The sequence below is a fragment of the Dendropsophus ebraccatus genome, chromosome 6 (genome assembly GCF_027789765.1).
Source record: "Dendropsophus ebraccatus isolate aDenEbr1 chromosome 6, aDenEbr1.pat, whole genome shotgun sequence".
Classification (NCBI taxonomy): Eukaryota; Metazoa; Chordata; class Amphibia; order Anura; family Hylidae; genus Dendropsophus; species Dendropsophus ebraccatus.
The window spans coordinates 76,883,206-76,904,962 of NC_091459.1; the positions used below are offsets into that span (position 1 = coordinate 76,883,206).

At 41.4% G+C, this 21,757-nt stretch overlaps 1 protein-coding gene across 15 annotated transcripts in view; it reads left to right on the forward strand.

Moving 5' to 3' along the window:
- TNIK (TRAF2 and NCK interacting kinase) overlaps positions 1-21,757 on the forward strand; it is a 214,578-nt gene that overhangs the window by 120,278 nt on the left and 72,543 nt on the right. For all 15 annotated transcript variants that reach the window (XM_069975189.1, XM_069975192.1, XM_069975197.1 and 12 more), the window contains exons 8-12: positions 406-460; positions 3,668-3,746; positions 16,913-17,088; positions 18,282-18,348; positions 21,351-21,555. In XM_069975189.1, the coding sequence (XP_069831290.1) occupies positions 406-460; positions 3,668-3,746; positions 16,913-17,088; positions 18,282-18,348; positions 21,351-21,555 (582 nt within the window). The remainder of the gene's footprint in view (positions 1-405; positions 461-3,667; positions 3,747-16,912; positions 17,089-18,281; positions 18,349-21,350; positions 21,556-21,757) is intronic.

Here is a 21,757-nt window from a genome sequence, read left to right on the forward strand (position 1 = left end):
GCCTTTTTCTAGCCAACTTTATTGTGAAGCCCTGCAAGTGCTGCAGTCTTACACAGCTGTCCCACTTCAAGCTTCATTTCATTTCACTGGAAAAGAAAAGTAATAAAAACTAGGAAAGGAGCAACAGCCGAGGCAGCAAATGACAAACAATTCATCTTGTTCATTGTCGTTGTTCATCAGGGTTGTAAGCCGCAGCCCATCACTATTGGAAAAGCGTTTTCCATCAATATAGACTGACAGGACCATGGCTTATTCATTATTTTCCATTTTAAATATCACTTCTATCCAGAAAACAGAATATTGATGATAGAATGTTTTATAATATAATAAGCTGCAAATCATTCTTTATTGTTTTCAACATGTTTCTGCTTCATAATCTTTTTTTTTTTTTGGTGTTTATTCTAGAGTGATTTGTGGTCCTTAGGAATAACAGCCATAGAGATGGCAGAAGGAGCTCCTCGTAAGTAATACAAACTTGGGTTACTGTCTATACCTTTTGATGCTTACTTGTATACATAGCCAGGGACTTAATGGATTAAAGTATTGTATTGCCCCCCAAAAGTTATACAAATCACCAATATACACTTATTATGGGAAATGCTTATAAAGTGCTTTTTCTCCCTGCACTTACTACTGCATCAAGGCTTCATTTCCTGGATAAAATTGTGATGTCACGACCTGACTCCCAGAGCTGTGCGGGCTGTGGCTGCTGGAGAGGATGATGGAAGAGGGATGGTCAGTGTCCCCCCAGTGCCCTGTGTCCCTCAGTGTCCCCCTGCCATTATCCTCTCCAGCAGCCACAGCCCGCACAGCTCTGGGAGACATCACCAGTTTTCTAATACTTTTCCTAACCCCCCCCCAGTGCTTGCCTCTGCCTCTAGATAAATCCCAACACTTATGAACTGCGCATTGGGGTCCTCATAAAAAATCAACAGCTGACAGGGGTCAGTTTGGGCTGCACAATCCCATACACAGCAGGTTCTGGGTTCTGATATATTTATATCCTGGCCAGCAACACCTTCTTTAGCTATGTGTGGTACCTTTTGTCTTCTGAAATATAGGATCAATCTTTGCTCTCCCTGCATGTTAGTTAGCCTTGGGCACCCATAACCCTGTTGCCAGTTCCCAGTTCCTCAGGTGTCCCTCTTAGGACTAGTTTGGGCAGATAATAACCACTCCATATCCCAAGGACACCTCACACTACTTGCTGTTTTAGAGATGCGCTGACCCAGTTTTCTAACCAGTAAGTGCTTGCTTATTTTCTCCTGCCTCCAACATATTAACTTCAAGTACTGCTTGTTCACTTTTTTTGTCTGATATATCCCACTCCAGACAGTTGCCATTGTTACAAGACAATCAGTCTTCATCTGTCATTGGTTTTAGGTTGTATGTACACAGTGCATTACTGCATCAGAAATACATGGTACAATTCACCTAAAACTGAAAACCAAGAGGGGAAAAAAGACTAGAAGACACATTTGTTCTTTATATTGTAATATCTAATTCATTATGATCCACAAGTGAAAACTGCAGAATGTAAGAGCTGCCTCAGGTGGATTGTCCTCTGTCAATTGTGGGTTGTATGCGTTTTCTCGGCAGTTCTCAGATGCAAATGTTGAAATGTTGAGTATATATTGAATCAGGTGTTTGCTGTACTGTGTCACTAAATACTGTATGCGTTTTTGATGCATTGCTGCTCTGTGTAAGAGCGGCCTTAATGTTATGGCTGACTGGTGTATAATTAACACGTGACACATAAATGCAATGTCTTGTGTTTTTTTTTCTAAACCGAACTTGGGCCAACTGCTGAAGGAAAATACATTATTATTAAATGGATGCAGAAATATTCAGAGTGGCCCTTTTAGAATGCTAATCGGATTGAGTGTGATGTTATTAGACTAATCCTACCCATAGGGAGCTCACCTAGACATAGACCGAGGAGCAGATGAATATTATCGGTTACCTGTGGATCATCTTAGTGAGAGTTGTAATAGTATCTATTCTCCTCTCCTGTTTACCACCAATATATGCTTTCCTTCTTTTCTATCGGTTTTCAAGAACATGAAAAAGGATACAAGGATGGATTTTTATCTGAACCAGCGTCTTATTTGCTGGTCTTACCTAATGCCCCTCCAGTGCATTCCTGTAGATAAATCCTGACACATCTGAGCTGCCCTTGGATCCTTATTGAAACCAATGCCAGCTCAGAGCTGTTGTAGGTTTAATGCCTTCATGCAGGCTTAATTGTAGTAAATGAGGAGCAAGCTGAGGCCACACAGTTTTTTTTTACATAGTGTTCAATGTTTTTACCAAAGTTACCAATGCATAGTTCTAAAATATGACATTTGAAATCTTGCGGCATAGAATAGCTTAGGGACATCCACAAAATCTAAGGCTACATGCGCACGTAGCAAAAGTGGCGGAATGCCCCTAGCCTCCCTGTCATAATGACAGTCTATGGGAGGCTTTCGCGCCTTCTCTCCCCGCGCTGAAGAATGAACATGTTCATTCTTCAGCGCGGAGAGAGGAGCCATGCGAGCCTCCCATAGACTGTCATTATGACAGGGAGGCTGGCGGCATTCCGCCACTTTTGCTACGTGTGAATGTAGCCTTAAGGTGCCCATAGACGTTAGATTAAAGGGGTTATCCAGTGCTACAAAAACATTGCAACTATCTTCCAGAGGTAGTCCCACTCTTGTCTCCAGCTTGGGCGGGGTTTTGCTGCTCAGTTCCATTGAAGTGAATGGAGCTTAATTGCAAACCGCACCTGAACTGGAGACAAGAGTCATGTTGTGTCTGAAAGAAAGTGGCCATGTTTTTGTAGCAGTGGATAACCCTTTAAAGTTGATGGAAACAGATGGCTTCAACAAAGGCCATCGCTTCCCAGGTGAAATACAACAATAAAGAGTGAGGCATTTAAATGCCTTACTCATCTGTCACGCTCCTGATCAACACCTTCATAACGCATGTTCTCGCAATCCTTTTTAAAATGGAGTCGCGGCACAGAGGGTTTTGTCACACTGAGGGACGGCTGGCCCGCCTCCAGTGCTTCATGCCTGTCCGTTGCTGGGAAATAGACTGCTGCCATTCAAAACAGCGTTGGTTCAAAAAAAGGACAGCGGCACCAGCATCCCCGTGCCGGATCTGGTATGTTCATGTAAAAAGCACCAAGCGATGTACCTGGTGGTACATTCGCTTTAAATATTGTGTAGTGTCAAGACAATATCCTTTAAAAATGTTGAAGAAGATTAAACTGCTGAAATAAATACAATACATTAATGTTATATGGTAATGTACTATATTACACTTGTAAGTCCTTGACAGTTTAGGGACATTTCTTTTTATGTATCTTTTTTCACTTTGTGTTGGAAAGATTATCATTTTAATAGCTCGCTTGAATCACTCTGTTCATGTCCTATCCGGAGAATCTGGTGTGATTGGTGTAACTTTTCCTTCATAATTTACTTGCTATCCCATAAGGTATTAAGGCCTCAATTTTCAGTGGATTAGTGTAAAGGCAGCTAAAGCCCCAAGGTGTTAATAGCAGGTACATTTTTCTGCCACTATAAGCCAATCGCCTAAAATTTCATTTCACACGTATGTCTAGTAGAAAATGTTGTCCTGCTGTCGGTTTTGCGTCTGTAACGTATTTTTTCTTAACCTTTAGCACTCTGTGATATGCATCCCATGAGAGCCCTTTTTCTAATCCCTCGGAATCCAGCTCCTAGATTGAAATCGAAGAAATGGTGAGTCATTGAGAGTGATTTTTTTTTTTCCTGAGTAAGCGTGGTGCTGGCACTATGTCTCTACATGCATAGAATATATGAGATCTTCAGGATGAGAGAGATACTGCGGAATACACAGTAAACACCTCCACACATGCATTATTATAGTCTCCTTGCCGTTTGCAGTGCACGCCGTCTTCCCTAGGAAAGTCTCTCGCTAGTTGAAACTTGATTTGGAAGAGTCGCTGCACGTAGCATAGCGTAATTTCTCAGTGGAAACAACTTGTCGTTCTAGAAAGACATTGTTTATCTTGAAGGATTAGGAATGCATCAACTTGAATAGCATTCAGACTAGGGATGGGCTTCTCCGATTGCTTAAGAAATCCAGGGCATGGTAGAACTGAACTTACTCTGTACAGCTGTTGTTTTTTCCTATTGGGATACAAAGTGTTTAAAAGTAACTAAACATTTAGAGGAAGATGAAATAGTTTAAGTGGCAAAGAAGAATCTGAATATTTTTCCTGTATGATTGTAGTGTAAATGTGTCTGCCAGCAGAGTACATGGTGTTACGCAGTTCTGCTACCACAATTGCTTCTCTAGATTTCATAGTTATGTGTAATTGCATATCTCATTGTATATAACAATAGATTAGAAGCAATAGAGCTGCGTCATAGAGGGGAGATTGTCCCACTGGGGGCCGACGAGCCAGCGTCCAGTGCTTCAGGCCAGGCCAGTGCCCGAAAATAGACTGTCGATTTTCTTGTAAACCAGACCGCAGTTAAAAAAAAAAAAAAAAAAAAAAAAAGACCATGGCACCAGCATCCTCATGCCGGCGCCAGTCTATTGATGTAAAAATCTTAACTAGAATTTACCACCAGGTACATCGCTATAATTTTTTTTACATGAATAGACCGACACCAGTGCAGGGATGCCAGTAGAATGGTCTTTTTTTTCGAACTGCCGACCGGTTCCTGTGTACGGCTTCGGTCTGTTCCTGAGCAGCAACCTGACCTGAAGCACTGCAGGCGGGCCCGCCGGCCCCCATTGTGAGGATCTTCCCTTTGTGACGTGGCTCCATTGATTCTAGTGGAGCTGCGTCACAGATGAGAGGGGAGTTTGTCACACTGGGGGCTGGCGGGCCCGTCTGCAGTGCTTCATGTCAGGTCGCTGCTTGGAAATAGCTCGGCGCCGTGCATGGGTACTGAGTGACGGCTCGAAAAAAATGACTGTGCCGGTCTGTTAATGTAAAAAGCCCATAACAATGTACCTCTTGGTAATTTCGCTTTAAAAATAAATAAATAATAATAATAATAATAATAATGAATGTGCCTCTTTATGCCTCGTTTGAGAAAGGGACCTCACCATTGTATGCTACTAGATTTATTAAGCAGCATGAGTCAATTTGATCAATATGGCACATTTAAAGGAAATGTCCAGGCTTAGAAGAACATTGCCGCTTTCTTCTAGAAACAGCACCACACTTTGGTTGTAGTTTTGTGGCTCCATTTTATTGAAGTGAATGGAGCTTAACCTGAGGACAGGGATTGTGCTATTTCTGCAAGAAAGTACCTGTGGTGTTCTAATCCTTAATAAACCCTTTAAAGGGGTGGTCCAGGCTGAAAAAAAAAGTGTCTTTTTTTTTTTTTTTTTCCAGAGACAGTGCCTTTTTTGTCCTCAGTTTGGGTGTGGTTTTACACCTTAGTGTCCATTTACATAGAAAGATTATGTGACAGATTATCTGTCAAAGATTTGAAGCCAAAGCAAGAAACAGACTATAAACAAAGATCAGGTCATAAAGGAAAGCCTGAGATTTTAAATTCCATTCTTTGCTTTGGCTTAAAATCTTTGGCAGATAATCTTTCTGTGTAAATGGACCCTTAGGGTCCTATTCCACGGGCCAAGGAGGGCCCGATCAACGATGTAAACGAGCGGTGATCTGCTAGACTGGGCCTATTCCACGTTTACTGGGCCTATTCCACGGCCCGATGATCGTTGAGCGAGGGCTTCAAGGACATCGTTACCAATGTCCTTGCAGCCCTTGCAGCATCGTACCTTACCTGTCCAGGCTTCTTCTCCGCGCTGTCTTCATCCTCGGGTCTCGCGCGCTCTATCTTCAAAATGGCTGGTCAGCTGACAGGCCACACTCGGCGGTCCCGATTATGCAAAAGAACACTGCAGAGACACCATCACATGTCTCGACGTCAGTGAACTAGCCAGACCTTCCCTCCGGGAAGGAACAACCAAGCCAAAGCGTTCTCCAGTCAAGGAAACCACCTCAGCAAGGTATCCATCCACAGACAGCCGTTTCGGGGTTTTTGCCCCTCATCAGTGTGGAGTAGGTTTCTGGCTAGTGGGAGCAATGACTAGTAAGTGCATGCAAAAGGACGCTGGTTGACCTCAGGGAGATCAACCAAAACACCGCAGAGACACCATCACGTGTCTCAACGTCAGTGTATTCTAGAACATTGCCCCCTGGGAAATCGAATATGCAAAAGAACACTGCAGAGACACCATCACATGTCTCGACGTCAGTGAACTAGCCAGACCTTCCCTCCGGGAAGGAACAACCAAGCCAAAGCGTTCTCCAGTCAAGGAAACCACCTCAGCAAGGTATCCATCCACAGACAGCCGTTTTGGGGTTTTTGCCCCTCATCAGTGTGGAGTAGGTTTCTGGCTAGTGGGAGCAATGACTAGTAAGTGCATGCAAAAGGACGCTGGTTGACCTCAGGGAGATCAACCAAAACACCGCAGAGACACCATCACGTGTCTCAACGTCAGTGTATTCTAGAACATTGCCCCCTGGGAAATCGAATATGCAAAAGAACACTGCAGAGACACCATCACATGTCTCGACGTCAGTGAACTAGCCAGACCTTCCCTCCGGGAAGGAACAACCAAGCCAAAGCGTTCTCCAGTCAAGGAAACCACCTCAGCAAGGTATCCATCCACAGACAGCCGTTTCGGGGTTTTTGCCCCTCATCAGTGTGGAGTAGGTTTCTGGCTAGTGGGAGCAATGACTAGTAAGTGCATGCAAAAGGACGCTGGTTGACCTCAGGGAGATCAACCAAAACACCGCAGAGACACCATCACGTGTCTCAACGTCAGTGTATTCTAGAACATTGCCCCCTGGGAAATCGAATATGCAAAAGAACACTGCAGAGACACCATCACATGTCTCGACGTCAGTGAACTAGCCAGACCTTCCCTCCGGGAAGGAACAACCAAGCCAAAGCGTTCTCCAGTCAAGGAAACCACCTCAGCAAGGTATCCATCCACAGACAGCCGTTTCGGGGTTCCCGGCCTGTGATTGGCTGAGCGCTCCGTCAGCTGACCGGCCATTCTGAAGATAGAGCGCGCGGGACCCGGGGATGAAGACAGCGCGGTGAAGAAGCCTGGACAGGTAATGTATGCTGCTGCTGCTTGTCATATCGTCGGTCGCCCGCTGCGCACCGCTATTCAACCGTAGCGATGCGCCATGGGGGAACGGTGATTTTAGGTCTGGCCCTAAATGAACGATCAGCCGATGACACGATCATCGGCTGATCGTTCTCTCTATTTCACCGAACGATAATCGGCCGAATCGGGCCAAATGGGGCCGATCCGGCCGATTATCGTTACTGTGGAATAGGGCCCTTAGTTCCTATGAAATGAAAGAAGTTAAATAAGCACAGGAGTGGTGCTATTCCCCCCCCCCCCCCCCCCCCAAGGAAGTGCATGTGCCTTTTATAGTCTTGGATAACCCCTTTAAAGACCCTAAATCCTGGTAAATTCCTTTATTGTGCCTAGAAAAACTCTCCATATTTCTCATGTAACATCTGAATATATGCATTTTTTCTTAACCGAACATATCATCATAAAGATCAGATATTAAATTGCCAATAAAGACAATTCTATCTAGGTACAATACACCCGTCTGAGTAAGGCCTTCTACTTTCTCTTTTAGCGTTGCTTTCACTTCTCTGCTTAGTCATTTCTATTTTGTCCTTCAGTCCTTCCTCTTTCTGGCTATCATCTGCTGTTCGTGTTCGTTTTGCCGTTTCTCATTCTCTGCTTGACTTGAGCATACAACTTTGCTTTTTCATCACGAAGGAAAGATGCCAGCTCAGTGATCTGAACAGAAAGTTCCCATTTCCACTGGGAACAGCACCTGGTGTGCATGTGGCTCGAGGAAAAAAAAAAACGAACACATGGCGTGATCCTGCATAGATCACCAAAATGGCTCTGAGAAATGCAAAAAAAACGGCAAAATATAAAGAGGAATCGCTTGCAGCAAAGATCGTTTCCACATACAGTGTCCTTTTACAGAGAATTTAGTGTACATGTGTAAGGCAGCACTCATACAATAGATTTGACTTAAAAAAATAATAAACTTTTTCCTCCTTTAGTTAAAAAACAAAGTCTTGTGAGTATATAGATAACTACTTTAAGTATGAATTGTCCCTTTAAGCGGAATGCTTTTTCTGGCTCATCTAAATTTATTAGCTACATCTGGTTTTGTCAGGGGCTTACATATTGCATCAGTGGATATTTTGTAGGAAAATCTTTTTTTTTTTTCTCTCTCATACAATATCTGTCATTCAGAAAATCTCTTTTAACCACTTCCCTACTAGACGGCTGTGAAGACCCGCAGAAACCACTGCCCCATGCTTATAGGGGGGAAGTATGTCATTTCAACTAACTTTGTATATAAAGAAAAATATTACAAACTCTCAAAAGGATGGGGGGGGGGGGAGGTGCTTGCTGGAGAGACACAGTAGACAGATAAAGAAACACATAGAAGCTTGTAATAAGTGTGCTATGCGACCTCAGTGCTGGATTCACAATTTACACTGCATAGTCCTGCAGCCTAATGTCCTTTATGCTGCTTCTGTGTGTGGGTGTGTATATATATATTGGTTCTAGCTGTCTGTGGCAGTGTGTAAAGCCTGCAGATCAGAACACAACACTGAGTAAGCAGGTCAACAAATGACATTACATGTAGCATGTTAACAATTCACAGCAAATTAAGAAATAAAGATACAGTGGTGCCTTGGATTATGAGCATAATTCGTTCCGGGGCCATGCTTGTAATCCAATTCCACTTTTAAAACCAAAGCAAATTTTCCCATAAGAAATCATTGAAATGCAGACAATTAGGTTCCACACCCCAAAAATAATGATTTTATATTCTGAATAACATGTAAAACAAACATCGAGAAACAGCTGAATGTGTTATTCTAAGTTACTGTACAGTATAGCAATCAGCATGTGGTGTATAATGTATAGTAAGTGCATAAATCTGAAAACCAACCGCAGTTTGTACAGTAGATAGAGGATGGAACTGCAGATCCCCATAATGCAGGGAGCATGAAGGAATGAGCAGGGCAGATGTGGGCACAGTATAGCAGCGCTCTCTGGCCGGGGAGAGAGGGGTTACAGCTATGGAGAGATTACCTCCACAGTCCTGTCCCCTGATGTAAGCCCCAGCCTGAAGTGTATCTGCTATGATTTGGAAGGTGAGGGAGACTTCCAGTGCTGTAGACCCCGCTATGCAGACCATGCCCCTCCCCCACTCGCGCTCCCACCCAGTACAGGGAGTTCTTACACCAAAACAAAGTTCTTAACCCAAGTAACTCTTAACCCAAGTAACTCTTAACCCAAGTAACTCTTAACCCAAGTAACTCTTAACCCAAGTAACTCTTAACCCAAGTAACTCTTAACCAAAGTAACTCTTAAACCAAGTAACTCTTAAACCAAGTAACTCTTAAACCAAGTTACCACTGTACTTTATTTGGTATGCATTACAAAAATATAGTACAGAAGAAATTCTCAAGATATGGATACAAGTGTGATGTCACTTACAGCAGTGCACTAGATCCAAGAATTTGTGAAGTAACAGGAGGCAACAAAGTTGACCCATCAGTGTAATTAATTGTTAAATGCTAAACCAGGATCTTGACATGTTTTCTCCCCAATACATGGCCTAGTAGCCCACGGTGGTCATAACTCTGACATAACTAAGAATTGCCAAAAACAACCAGCAAAGTGTCTGGTTGTGTACAGCCACTGGCTATAAAATAAATGCTCTGACTCGACCAAACCACTCACAATCCTAATGCAGGAGATGATGAGGAAACCTGCTGAGAAGTGCCATATGCAAGTTATTTAATGGTCAGAAACAGTGCTACTTCAGATTCCAGTCTAGTACCAATGTTCATTTTAGAATGTAGTTTAGTTTGTTTACTTGCTGGTTTTGCAAATGCCATTTCATATTGGCCTATTTTGCATTGCCTTGATTATTGTTGGAAGTATTTACCAAATTAGTAAATTACATTTTTCTTTTTAAGTAGATGCTATTAGTAGATGGCTACAATCAGAATCTATTACTTTGAGTTTACTTTGACCATATAGTCACTTCTAGCCTAACTGTGTTAGCAAATACATACAATGCCCATAAAGTAGCAATTTAGGATTTTATCTTTTCTTGTAGTTCAATGTATGGCATCCCTCTTATATTCTCAATAGAAATGTAAGACTAAATAAACAACTGGGTGTTACATATTGGGGCATGTCCCTACACAGTCTGACATTATCCAATCAGAGCTAGTAGTGTAAGACAGTATAGGGCTGCACTCCCAACTGGCAACACCCAGTTGTTCTTTATTGAGTCATACATTTCTAGTATGAATAAGTGAGGAACTGTACATTATAAGATGTTCCAGAATTATTTCATGGGCATTGTATACATTTACTGAAACAGACAGGTCAGGAGCGGCGACAGGTCCTCTTTAAGTATACCTATCACATCCATACCGCAGCAGGAAATGCTGAAAAAATCCTGGAAGTGTGCCACTGACTGCATTGTAATACACTGACTGTACAATGCAGTGTATGGCACCTTGGGAATTCCATCTACCACCTGCATTAGAGGAGGGCAGCATACCTGCAAGTTTTTTAATGTGTCTTGCCGCGGTCTCAGAGTGGTAGGTACACTTTAACTGTTCTGAATGTTGGAGACTTTTCAGTCTGTCTGCTATGTATCTGATCTCACTGCCTGTGAACAGAGAGCATGCCTGCAGATTTGTTGTGCACTGCTTATTAAACTTCACACGTCCTACAAACATAAGCAGAGACAAAAGGTCAGCAAGTCATATTAAGGAAATAGAATGAAATCTGGAAAGAGTGACAGGATACAAACAGCTTGTGATCCCAGGTATTGATGCAATTAGCCCTTGGCACAGAGGATCATGATGTTAACAGTGTAGACTAGGCATCACACTTAAATAGAAAGTCAATGTCCTCCCAGCCCTTGCCATACTCAAAAATATCTATCTGACTATCTGAGACTGTCATCAATATAATAATCTTTGTTCTCAAAAGACAGAGGTTAATGCCACTTCTTGCCCACACATTATTACTGTTTTTTGCCTGGTTCCTAGTGACAAGTACCATTATGATAATGCTCACTGTTTAGCATGCTGCAGCCAGTGCTTTGCACCACGTAGAGAGACATGATTATAGGATTTTATCCATCAAACATTGACTAGAGGTTTGATGTCGTTCTGGAGATCTAGCCTTTTTCTATCCTTCATGGTCTGTTTGTGGGCCAACTGTTGTGCAAGCTATTTTAATAGACCTGTTTCCTATTAAATTTTTTTACTTATTTTATTAGTAATCTATAGAGCTCCATGTGCTAGTTCTTTAGGTAAACGACTCCCACACTTTACCTAGCATACAGATCTCTTTTAATCTGGTATTGTTTGAGGTGGATTACTAAGTGGCCAAAAGTAGTTAATTGTAAATAACGTCCAACACATAAGGGTACTATTCCACGAAGCAATTTTTCAACGATAAACAATCTCAGACGACCTGAAATGGTTCACCCAATTACACGAAACTATGATTACTTATGATCTTTCTTGCGGTCATCCTGTCATCGCTCCTGCGAACGACGTTTTATTCCATGCAAACTATTTGCAAATAATCAACGATAAAAATAGATCCAAATTCTATCGATTTCTCCTTGGTCGTTTAATCGTTGTCTGTTATTACACTAAATGATTATCGTTCAAATCTGAATGATCTAACGATTTTTCGAACTATAATCGTCCTATGTAATACCACCCTAAGAGATTGGGTGAGCTAATCCGGTACTGCCCCATTTCCCCAATGATTGACTTGGAATGATGAAACAAAAAGTTATTCTGATCGATGCTGGTTGAGCCACCAGAATGTCTTCGGGTTTTATCACTTTTAATAAGGTTTAGCAGTTATAATATACAGTAAGGATGGGGAAAAAAAAGAAACATAAAAAATGATAGGTACCTGTAATACAACAATTAACATTCTGTCAGAAAGTTCTGCTTGGTTGCCTATTTGCTTATCTGAAACATTGTCTTTTATAAAATAGAATAGTGAGGCTATATATGGAGCTTAATTGTGTGTCATTATTACTTACCCTAGTAATTTGCTGTATGCTGCAACATTAGGGTAGAAAATAATAACTAAAAAAGGAAATTATACTTAAACCAGAAATTAAGGATTTTGTTAAGGATTAGGAATTTGACCTAGAAGAAGGTAAACGGCCTCCTTCAGCCTATAGCGGGAGAATGAAAAGAGACAGCTAATGGTATAGTGATTTGAGTCCAGCTTTTGTGTTTGACAGAGTCAGATTATTTTGGTTGACTTTTAGGAAAGTGAACTGTACATAGATGAGGAAGGAGAGAGAGGGACTGATGTGGATAGAATTCTTTGAGGGGATGGATGGGTAATAAGATTTTAAAGCCTAAAGAAACTTTTGACTTGTATTCAGAGATGGGTACTGCTGTGCACTCCCCCTGTGGCTATCCCAAGATACAGCTGGGGAGGGGTAGTACACAGTCATCAGTAAATGAGTTACTACACATGACTGTAACCGTTGTTAGCTTTAAAGTGTTAAACAGAAACAATGAATTTCTAATAGAGTGTGCAATATCTGGTGGAGTACATGCAAGTGAAGGAGGTTGGAATGTGTTATCATTCTGTTCTGACATATAAAGCGGTCCCCAAGCTATTGCCAACGGGTGTGATGTGCTCTTGGGAAGCAGACAAAGGAACTGGTTTTCACTGGTTTACCATGTATTCCATCACACACATGTAACACTATACCTGGAAAACAGAGCCATATCTATAGCTATATATCTGTTTTTATGTGTGTATAGACTCACTACAATAAACAGTTGCTCTGAATTTGTGGTGGACATGCGAAAACCAAACTAATACTGTGTTGGTAGGATGGAAAGCTGACTACTGAGATGTGCACACTGATATGAAACTTTATACTAGGGGGAAAAAAAATCCTACCAAAAGGCCAAATTTTAAAGAGACTGGTTGAAAGTTTGATGCCTTAAAACTACTGACCGCTCTAATACAAAAGGATCAGGAGGGGTGTGAAATGATGCCATGTGTTTCTGTCTTGCATCTCATGAAAGCTGCAATATCTTACGACAAGAAGGTGGGAAATAGTAGTAGCCTAGTAGTGTCTACGGTCAGATTATTTCCTCATTGTGCATGTTAAAGGGTAACTCTGGATAAGAAAAACTTGTTTTCTATTAAAAGTGCATTAAAAGTCAAATATATGTGTCTATACAATGTATTACCATATCTGTAGAAATCCAGGAAGTGAAGAAAAAAATCTGTGCAAATCCACATTTTCTCCTGCTCCTTCTGCTATCCCCCCCTTAGGAGACAAATATTCCATGCCTGTGTCTCACATTGTGTGTGTTTGCTGAGATCAGGCTGATGATGCAGACAGGGGGCGGGCGTGATCTCACAGGAGGCTTGGCTGGATCCCCCAATCACCTGAGTGATTCACCATCTCTGACCAGCCAGAAGCAGGTGTTGCACTGATTTCTTTAATTGTGCAGAAGTGTGCAGTGAAATTAGAGCTGTGTTCACACATGTTGGAGTGTCATTGCAGTACTGCAGCGTATTCACAAAATTGATGCAGTAACACAAGTAAATGATGCTAAATGGCAGAGAGGATCAGAGCCTTATTGTGGGCTCAACTTCAAACATAACAGATGCTTAATCATAATACAGTATGTGCATGGAAATGAAAAGAAAAAAAGTTCTTTATTCCAATGTCAGCGTTACCGTGACATATACAGTGCTGTGTGGTGTTACAGATAGAGAATACAGCGTGCTGTGTGGTGTTACAGGTAGAGAATACAGCCTGCTGTGTGGTGTTACAGATAGAGAATACAGCGTGCTGTGTGGTGTTACAGGTAGAGAATACAGTGTGCTGTGTGGTGTTACAGGTAGAGAATACAGTGTGGTGTTACAGGTAGAGAATACAGCGTGCTGTGTGGTGTTACAGGTAGAGAATACAGCGTGCTGTGTGGTGTTACAGGTAGAGAATACAGCGTGCTGTGTGGTGTTACAGGTAGAGAATACAGTGTGCTGTGTGGTGTTACAGGTAGAGAATACAGTGCTGTGTGGTGTTACAGGTAGAGAATACAGTGTACTGTGTGGTGTTACAGGTAGAGAATACAGCGTGTTGTGTGGTGTTACAGGTAGAGAATACAGTGTGGTGTTACAGGTAGAGAATACAGCGTGCTGTGTGGTGTTACAGGTAGAGAATACAGTGTGGTGTTACAGGTAGAGAATACAGTGTGCTGTGTGGAGTTACAGGTAGAGAATACAGTGTGGTGTTACAGGTAGAGAATACAGCGTGCTGTGTGGTGTTACAGGTAGAGAATACAGTGTGCTGTGTGGTGTTACAGGTAGAGGATACAGCGTGCTGTGTGGTGTTACAGGTAGAGAATACAGTGTGCTGTGTGGTGGTACAGATAGAGAATACAGCGTGCTGTGTGGTGTTACAGATAGAGGATACAGCGTGCTGTGTGGTGTTACAGGTAGAGAATACAGTGTGCTGTGTGGTGTTACAGGTAGAGAATACAGTGTGCTGTGTGGTGTTACAGATAGAGAATACAGCGTGCTGTGTGGTGTTACAGATAGAGGATACAGCGTGCTGTGTGGTATTACAGGTAGAGAATACAGTGTGCTGTGTGGTGTTACAGGTAGAGAATACAGTGTGCTGTGTGGTGTTACAGGTAGAGGATACCGCGTGCTGTGTGGTGTTACAGGTAGAGAATACAGTGTGCTGTGTGGTGTTACAGGTAGAGAATACAGCGTGCTGTGTGGTATTACAGGTAGAGAATACAGTGTGCTTTGTGGGTGGGACCACAATGAAATCATAAATTACTGCAAATAATTCAGTAACACAATGAAACTGCAATGTGATAAACCAGGAAGTACAGTAACACAAAACAGAACAAAAAACACCAAAACTAATGGATTTTTGGTAGTTTCAAAACTGGAATAGATAGGTAATGGTTTATGCTTCTGCAGAAGTTTTATTTTTTTAACCTCTACCTGGAGTTTCCTTTTAACTTTGCTGGGCTCAAAAGTGCACTAGACCACACTATTAAGACTTGCAAAATAAAAGTACGGTATGCATTCAGGAAAAGCATAGAAAGTAGTTTCTAGTAGACTGCATTTAGTCCATTAAACTTGCCACAAGTATCCTGGTTTGCTGGTATCACAAAATATAGCGCCAACGTACTACCTACAGTGTATACCCAACAAAGGTAGTCTTTTTCACATGATAAGTCTCAGGTTATTAAATGTCTCTACAGTGTGAGCACAGATTTTCCTGCAAATTTATCCCAGATTGTGATTCTATCCACTTTTGTATTATTGCTTTGCTAGCTTTTGGTTCATGATTTAGTAGTTATATTATTCACTTTAATTTTTGCAATGTAATAAATAATATTTTGCCTTAGGGCCAGTTCACACTGAGTAAACACGGCCAGTTCACACTAAGTAAACACAGTGCTCATCTGCTACCTCTCCTCTCCACGGGTCGTCAGAGGAGCAAACGAGCGCTCTCAGCGCTCGTTTGCTCCTCGTTCCCCGCTCGCTGCCGCTGCTATTCAACGCGGCTGCAGCGAGCGGGTGAGTGCGGGAGGGGGCGGCGTCCAGCTGCGGGGGGGCTGCCCAGGTGATCTCTGATCGTCCGGGCAGCCCATAGGATATAGCAGCGTCTGCTGCCGACGCTCCTATTCAACGGAGCGACGGCAGCAGATCGCTGCTATATCAGTCGCTTGTTTTTCAACATGTTGAAAAACAATATCTCCTACAAAGACCACCAGACCTGACCCAGGTCCTTACACAAAAATCCTATACAAAAAGGCCACCACTGTTACTGATAACTTTATTTATATCACATGTAAAATCACAAAAAATGGAGTAAAATTATGCGCACAAGAGGTACTGTAAAATTTACACACGAATGTTAAGACAAAATGTTGAATCTATACAAGGGAATAGGTATATTATCTACCACTGGAAATGGTAGGTGAATGCTTCTCAGTCCCTACAGAATAGCCTGGGCTGGAAAGTTCCTGCACAGACTAAGCTGAATGTCTGCCATTGCACCAGTCCCGGATGAACTAAATTGCCGTAGTGAATAGACAGTTATGAGTCACATAGAAAGTTCAATCCCAAAGACCTGAAAACAGTACCTGATATAAGCTGCGTGCTACCACCTCTAACGCACGTTTTGTGTAAATTTTACAGTACCTCTTGTGCGCATAATTTTGCTCCATTTTTTGTGATTTTACATGTGATATAAATAAAGTTATCAGTATTTTGAAATAACAGTGGTGGCCTTTTTGTATAGGATTTTTATGTTGAAAAACAAGCGACTGCAACGATCAGCCGACATGAACGATGTCGGCTGATCGTTGCACTCTATTCCACGGGATGATTATCGGCCGTAGCGGCCGATATCGGCCGAATACAGAAGATAATCGTTCCGTGGAATAGGGCCTTTAGTTTCTTGAGTGGACAGCAGCGGACAAGCGTGCGCCCTCTCATTCACTCAAAGCAGCACACTGAGCGCGGCGGGATTCCACGATGGAGAGCTCTGCCGCGGAATTCCGTCGTGTTTACCTTGTGGCATGTGACAAATCTTAGGATGCATAGGTGCAGGACCTTACTAAAGGGATTTTCTGGACTTCTTCTATCACAGCCTCCTCTTCCTGTATCTGGATGGCTTATTCTGAGACCAATGAAATTTTGGAATTTAATTTCTTTTGTCAGGGATATTGATTATATTCATAGTGTGTACTTTTTTGTAAATTTTTTAAATTTTTGTTTACAGGTCTAAAAAATTTCAGTCCTTTATTGAGAGCTGTCTTGTAAAGAACCATAGCCAAAGACCCACAACAGAGCAGCTTATGAAGCACCCATTTATAAGAGACCAACCAAATGAGAGACAAGTGCGAATTCAGCTGAAGGACCACATTGATCGAACAAAGAAAAAAAGAGGCGAGAAAGGTAAGATTACTCATATCCATGACTAGTAACTGAAATTTAATGAGATATATACTGTATTTCAGTGCCAGTTATTGGATTATGCATGAACTTATGCATGGGAATATACAGAACACTGTGGGTAAATCGGACAATAGTGGTGGGTGCACACTTCGCAGGAACATGACTCAGTGGCACGCCAGACAACCCAGCAAGGAAGAAAGAAAAACTATCAATCCAAAATATTTAATAAAATAATGTTTGTTTATTCACCCATCGGTGTCATACAATGTCTCAGTCCCTACATGGTGCCATTTCCTAAATGTTGCGTAGAACATATGCTGAAATGTTTGCTGAAATGTTGCATAGAACATATGGTTCAATCAATAAACCCCATTCTGTTTGGAAAGAGTGCCTCCTCTTATTTCTCCTTCATCAGATGTCAAGTGTGATCACCTGCTTGTAAATTCTTCATTTATAACACTCCATGACTTCCTGTTCTTAAAAGGAAACTGTCAGCAGGTTGCCTTCATCCTCTGCACCATTTTTGTAATCCCTATGCTAGTAAGGGCCCTATTCCATGGGACGATTATCGTTTTTATAATCATCAACAATCTTAAACGACCACTATTGCGAAAGACCTAAAATCGTTCACCTATGTACATGGAATGATAATCTTTACCTATGATCGAACAACGTCTTATTTAATGTGGACGATTTGCGAACGAGCAACGATAAAAATAGGTCCAGGTCTTATTAAGCCTTAACGATTATCGCTCAGATGCGAACGACTTAAAGATAATCTGAACAATAATCGTCCTGTGGAATAGGGCCCTAAGTCATGTTGGTGCACTGAGGGCAGGACTACCATCTGCCCCCCAGCTGGCCTGCCCCTTCTGCACCCAAACTCCTGATATCATCAAAACATTGCAACATTGCAGAGGATAAAGGTAGGAAAGTTACCTTCATCCTCATGGCCTTGTGTGCTGTAGGGACATATTAGCAGGTTAGATACTTCTAATCTTCTGATAGTTTCAATTTAAAATAAAATGTATACATTCCTAATAGATTACCTTGGTGATGTGTTCGACATTGGAATTAACCCAGTTAAGCTGAAATACATTCAATTTATAAGATCTTGTGTTTTTATAGTAGTTCTTACTACTTAGTGAATGCTACTGTATCTTAATAGTTAAAAGTAAACTTCTTCTTTGCAGATGAAACAGAATACGAATATAGTGGAAGTGAAGAAGAGGAGGAAGATAATGATTCAGGGGAACCAAGGTAATTTATTCATTAAAATGCTTATCTGCTCAAACTGATTCAATTTGATGTGTTAAAATAGCGGATAGCAGGCAGTGATGGATTTTTTCGGTATGGCCACTAATTGTTTATATGGATTTTGTTTTTAATGGTTATTGTACTTTATCCAAAAGTGTATATTTGCTTTCTGCAAGGTTATAATGGGAAAGGAGGTTGTCTTACTCCCCTCAGACATCCATCATTTCCCCTAGTACAGCAAGCTCTCCTACAAAAAATTAGTTTTATGCTATGTTATTTGTTACTTGGGTTAGTCTCGGGAGTGGAGTAACATTTGAAGTCTCTGGTACATACATAATATACTGCAGTGCACTTAGTCATGCACATTCCTCTTTTCTAGTCTGTTGTGCAACCTTTTCAACCCTGGTATGGACGTGAAATTGATGCCCTGTCAACTTTGTAAATAAGTTTACTTTATTCCTTTTATTTATTTGTTAATGTTGGGCATTTTTACATGGTGGATTTTTTTTCTGTCGGAAATATTTGCCCTGGAATCCGTGGCTGAAATTTGAATCATACCCTGAAATATCTGCTGCAGATTGTTTCATTTAGTGCTTTGGATTTGGACATGGATTAGCCCTATTCCATCCTCATTGAAAACATTAGGACTAGGATAGCAATGTGTAATTCCAACGAAATTTACACTTGTGGGAACATGCCCTCAATTCAAATGAGATTGTGTGTAAGGCTAGGTTCACACTGACACTCACACTAGGTTCACGTTTTCCATTGACTTAATTATATATATTTCCCCATTTAAAAAGGTATCTGTTAAATTTAAAGCAAAAATGTAGTGTGACCCTAGCCTTAAAAAACATGATACATAATACATAAGAGAACACAGGACAAAGGAAATCAGGTTGCATGGGGTAGTTCCTCTTAGGTTGTTTGACATAAATGAAGCAGTATATAAGTATCCACAGCGATTTCAGTCAGACCAGACTCTTAAAGTGCAGTACATATTAGAGATCTAGAACCAGACCATAATAAGTTATGAATAGAGGTAATAGTCCAGCCAAGAGTTAAAGACAATAATGCAAATTCAAAACTTGATCAGAATCTTTATGTTGCCTAAAAAGATAGAAAATATGGTAGTGCAGTAAAGTAACCATACATATTCTAATACACTGAAACATGAGCTGCTAACAATAATATAACCTTGCCCGTCTATACCCTTGTGGGGTTTAGAAAGGCAAAGAGACCTGTTAGAAGCAGCTTTGCCTGTCAATCACCCCCCCCCCCCAGTGCGTGCTGACAGAGTCGTGACTAATTACGACCTGGACTGCGCCCCAATGCCTAGTTCGTGGCGCTGTGCCAACCCTTCGCACCAGATTAAAAACAGTTTTCCTGGGTGTTAAGCTACGGTGGAAGAAACTGCCTGGTAGTAGAGCTAGTTAGGACCTCTATGTAGCACAGCTGGGAGCTTTATCGGCACAATCATGCTGATTGGTTCCTTTTAGCTCTCTGTTGTACTATTCCCTGTATTTATGCTGTCTTATTATGGTCTGTTTTATTATGAGCTAACACATGGCTATTTACCATGTAATTTTTATGGTACACATTTGAAGTGTTTTTTGTTTCTGTTTTTTTCAATTTAGCAAATCTAATCAACTGTTGCAGTATTCCTGTATCACATATAGTTGTACTCTAGGCTAGGGTGCAGGGTAGCTGACAAGTTCCTGTACAAGACACTAATGGGCCCACTGATTCACTTTTATTTTCCCACCCTTAGGCTATGTTTACACACCATCGAGATGACAGACGTTTTTCTTGGATGGCCATCATTTAACAGCAAATAACACAAGTTATTTTATTTTATTTTTTTTTGTGTGAATATAGCCTCAAAACAAAACTTTGTTTAGTATATATTAAAAGCTCCTCCCTAACATGTTTTGACCCTCATAGCATCTTCAGGGGTCAAGGGATAGCAGTATCCTTCTATATAGGGGCATCGTCATATAGTCTGAAGATTGTGACCCTAAAAAAAGACTTGGCAAAGGCATTTCCCCTTCCTTGGCTATATTTGGCCTCTCTGGCTGTGGTAAAGTAGGCCTGGTGTATGTCATATAATTAGGAAGCCCCTCGGGGTACCTGGGGTGCACCTTATTTGGAATTGCCAGAATAGCTTTACAATCCTCTTTAGAAGTATTACCAGCATATTACCAACTATTACCTCTCATTCTGCCTTGCTGTGTCCTTGTGCCTGTAGACATAATGCCCCCAGGGCTACCTACACGGGCAGGGTTGATACTGAAAAAATCAGAGTACTTCAACACAGGAGGGCCACATTGGGAGGGGTAGACATGTTGCTGGATATAACTGAACAGCATACCCATTGGTTATAGTGTGTCTAGGTCAAAGTATGATCAATGTATTGTATGCTATAGACAACTCACACTGCAGGGTACACTATATAAAAAAATTCAAGAAGAGTAAGGGGGTTTGTCACAGTGGAATAACATAAGCATATAGATACAGATAAGCATTTAGATACATTTGAAACTTAAACAGGGGACCCTTTCTTTATTCAAAACTTTAAATTAGTTTATTAGTATTCATAAAAAGAATATATTCGAATCTAGGCTATGTACATCATTGCAACCATCTTTAGTAATAACAATATGCTACAATTTTGTATCTAAGGAACCTATATGGATCAATGTGTCTCCATGGTAACAGACATATAAATCCTGTACAGTCTGATCATTTTATCTGTTCCCCCCTACAGTTTTTTGTAATTTTTTTTCTGGATTCCATCATTTACAATAAAATGAATACTCATGAATATTCCTTGTGGGTTCCCCACTTTCCAGTTCACGTTTAATACTCTTTTCTTCCACCAAATACCTTTCATTTCATTTTAGAACAAAAAGAGAATCTGCATTGCTTTAGTGCTGTATCATCCCTGCCCATGCCATATAGATCATGTGTTTCTTCTCTCCGTTTCTTCTCTCCTGCTTCTTCAGCTCCATTTTAAATCTACCTGGGGAGTCCACCCTGAGACGGGACTTCTTGAGGCTGCAGCTGGCTAATAAGGAACGTTCAGAAGCCCTCAGACGTCAGCAGCTGGAACAGCAGCAGCGTGAGAATGAGGAGCACAAAAGACAGCTTCTGGCTGAGAGGCAAAAACGCATTGAAGAGCAGAAAGAACAAAGACGACGCTTAGAAGAGGTACACGGGTGTCACTCTGAAAATGAATGTGCAGCTTCTTAGGGCAGAGAGGGCACCTCTATTTAAATGCTAAAAATCATTATCAGCGTGTTAATGTAATATTATTTTTACATGGAAAAATCCATTTGGCATAGCATTGTGGTGACCATTGGTGACCCCCATTGCTTGCCTTATTTAAAAGCTATACAATCCATTTAGAACT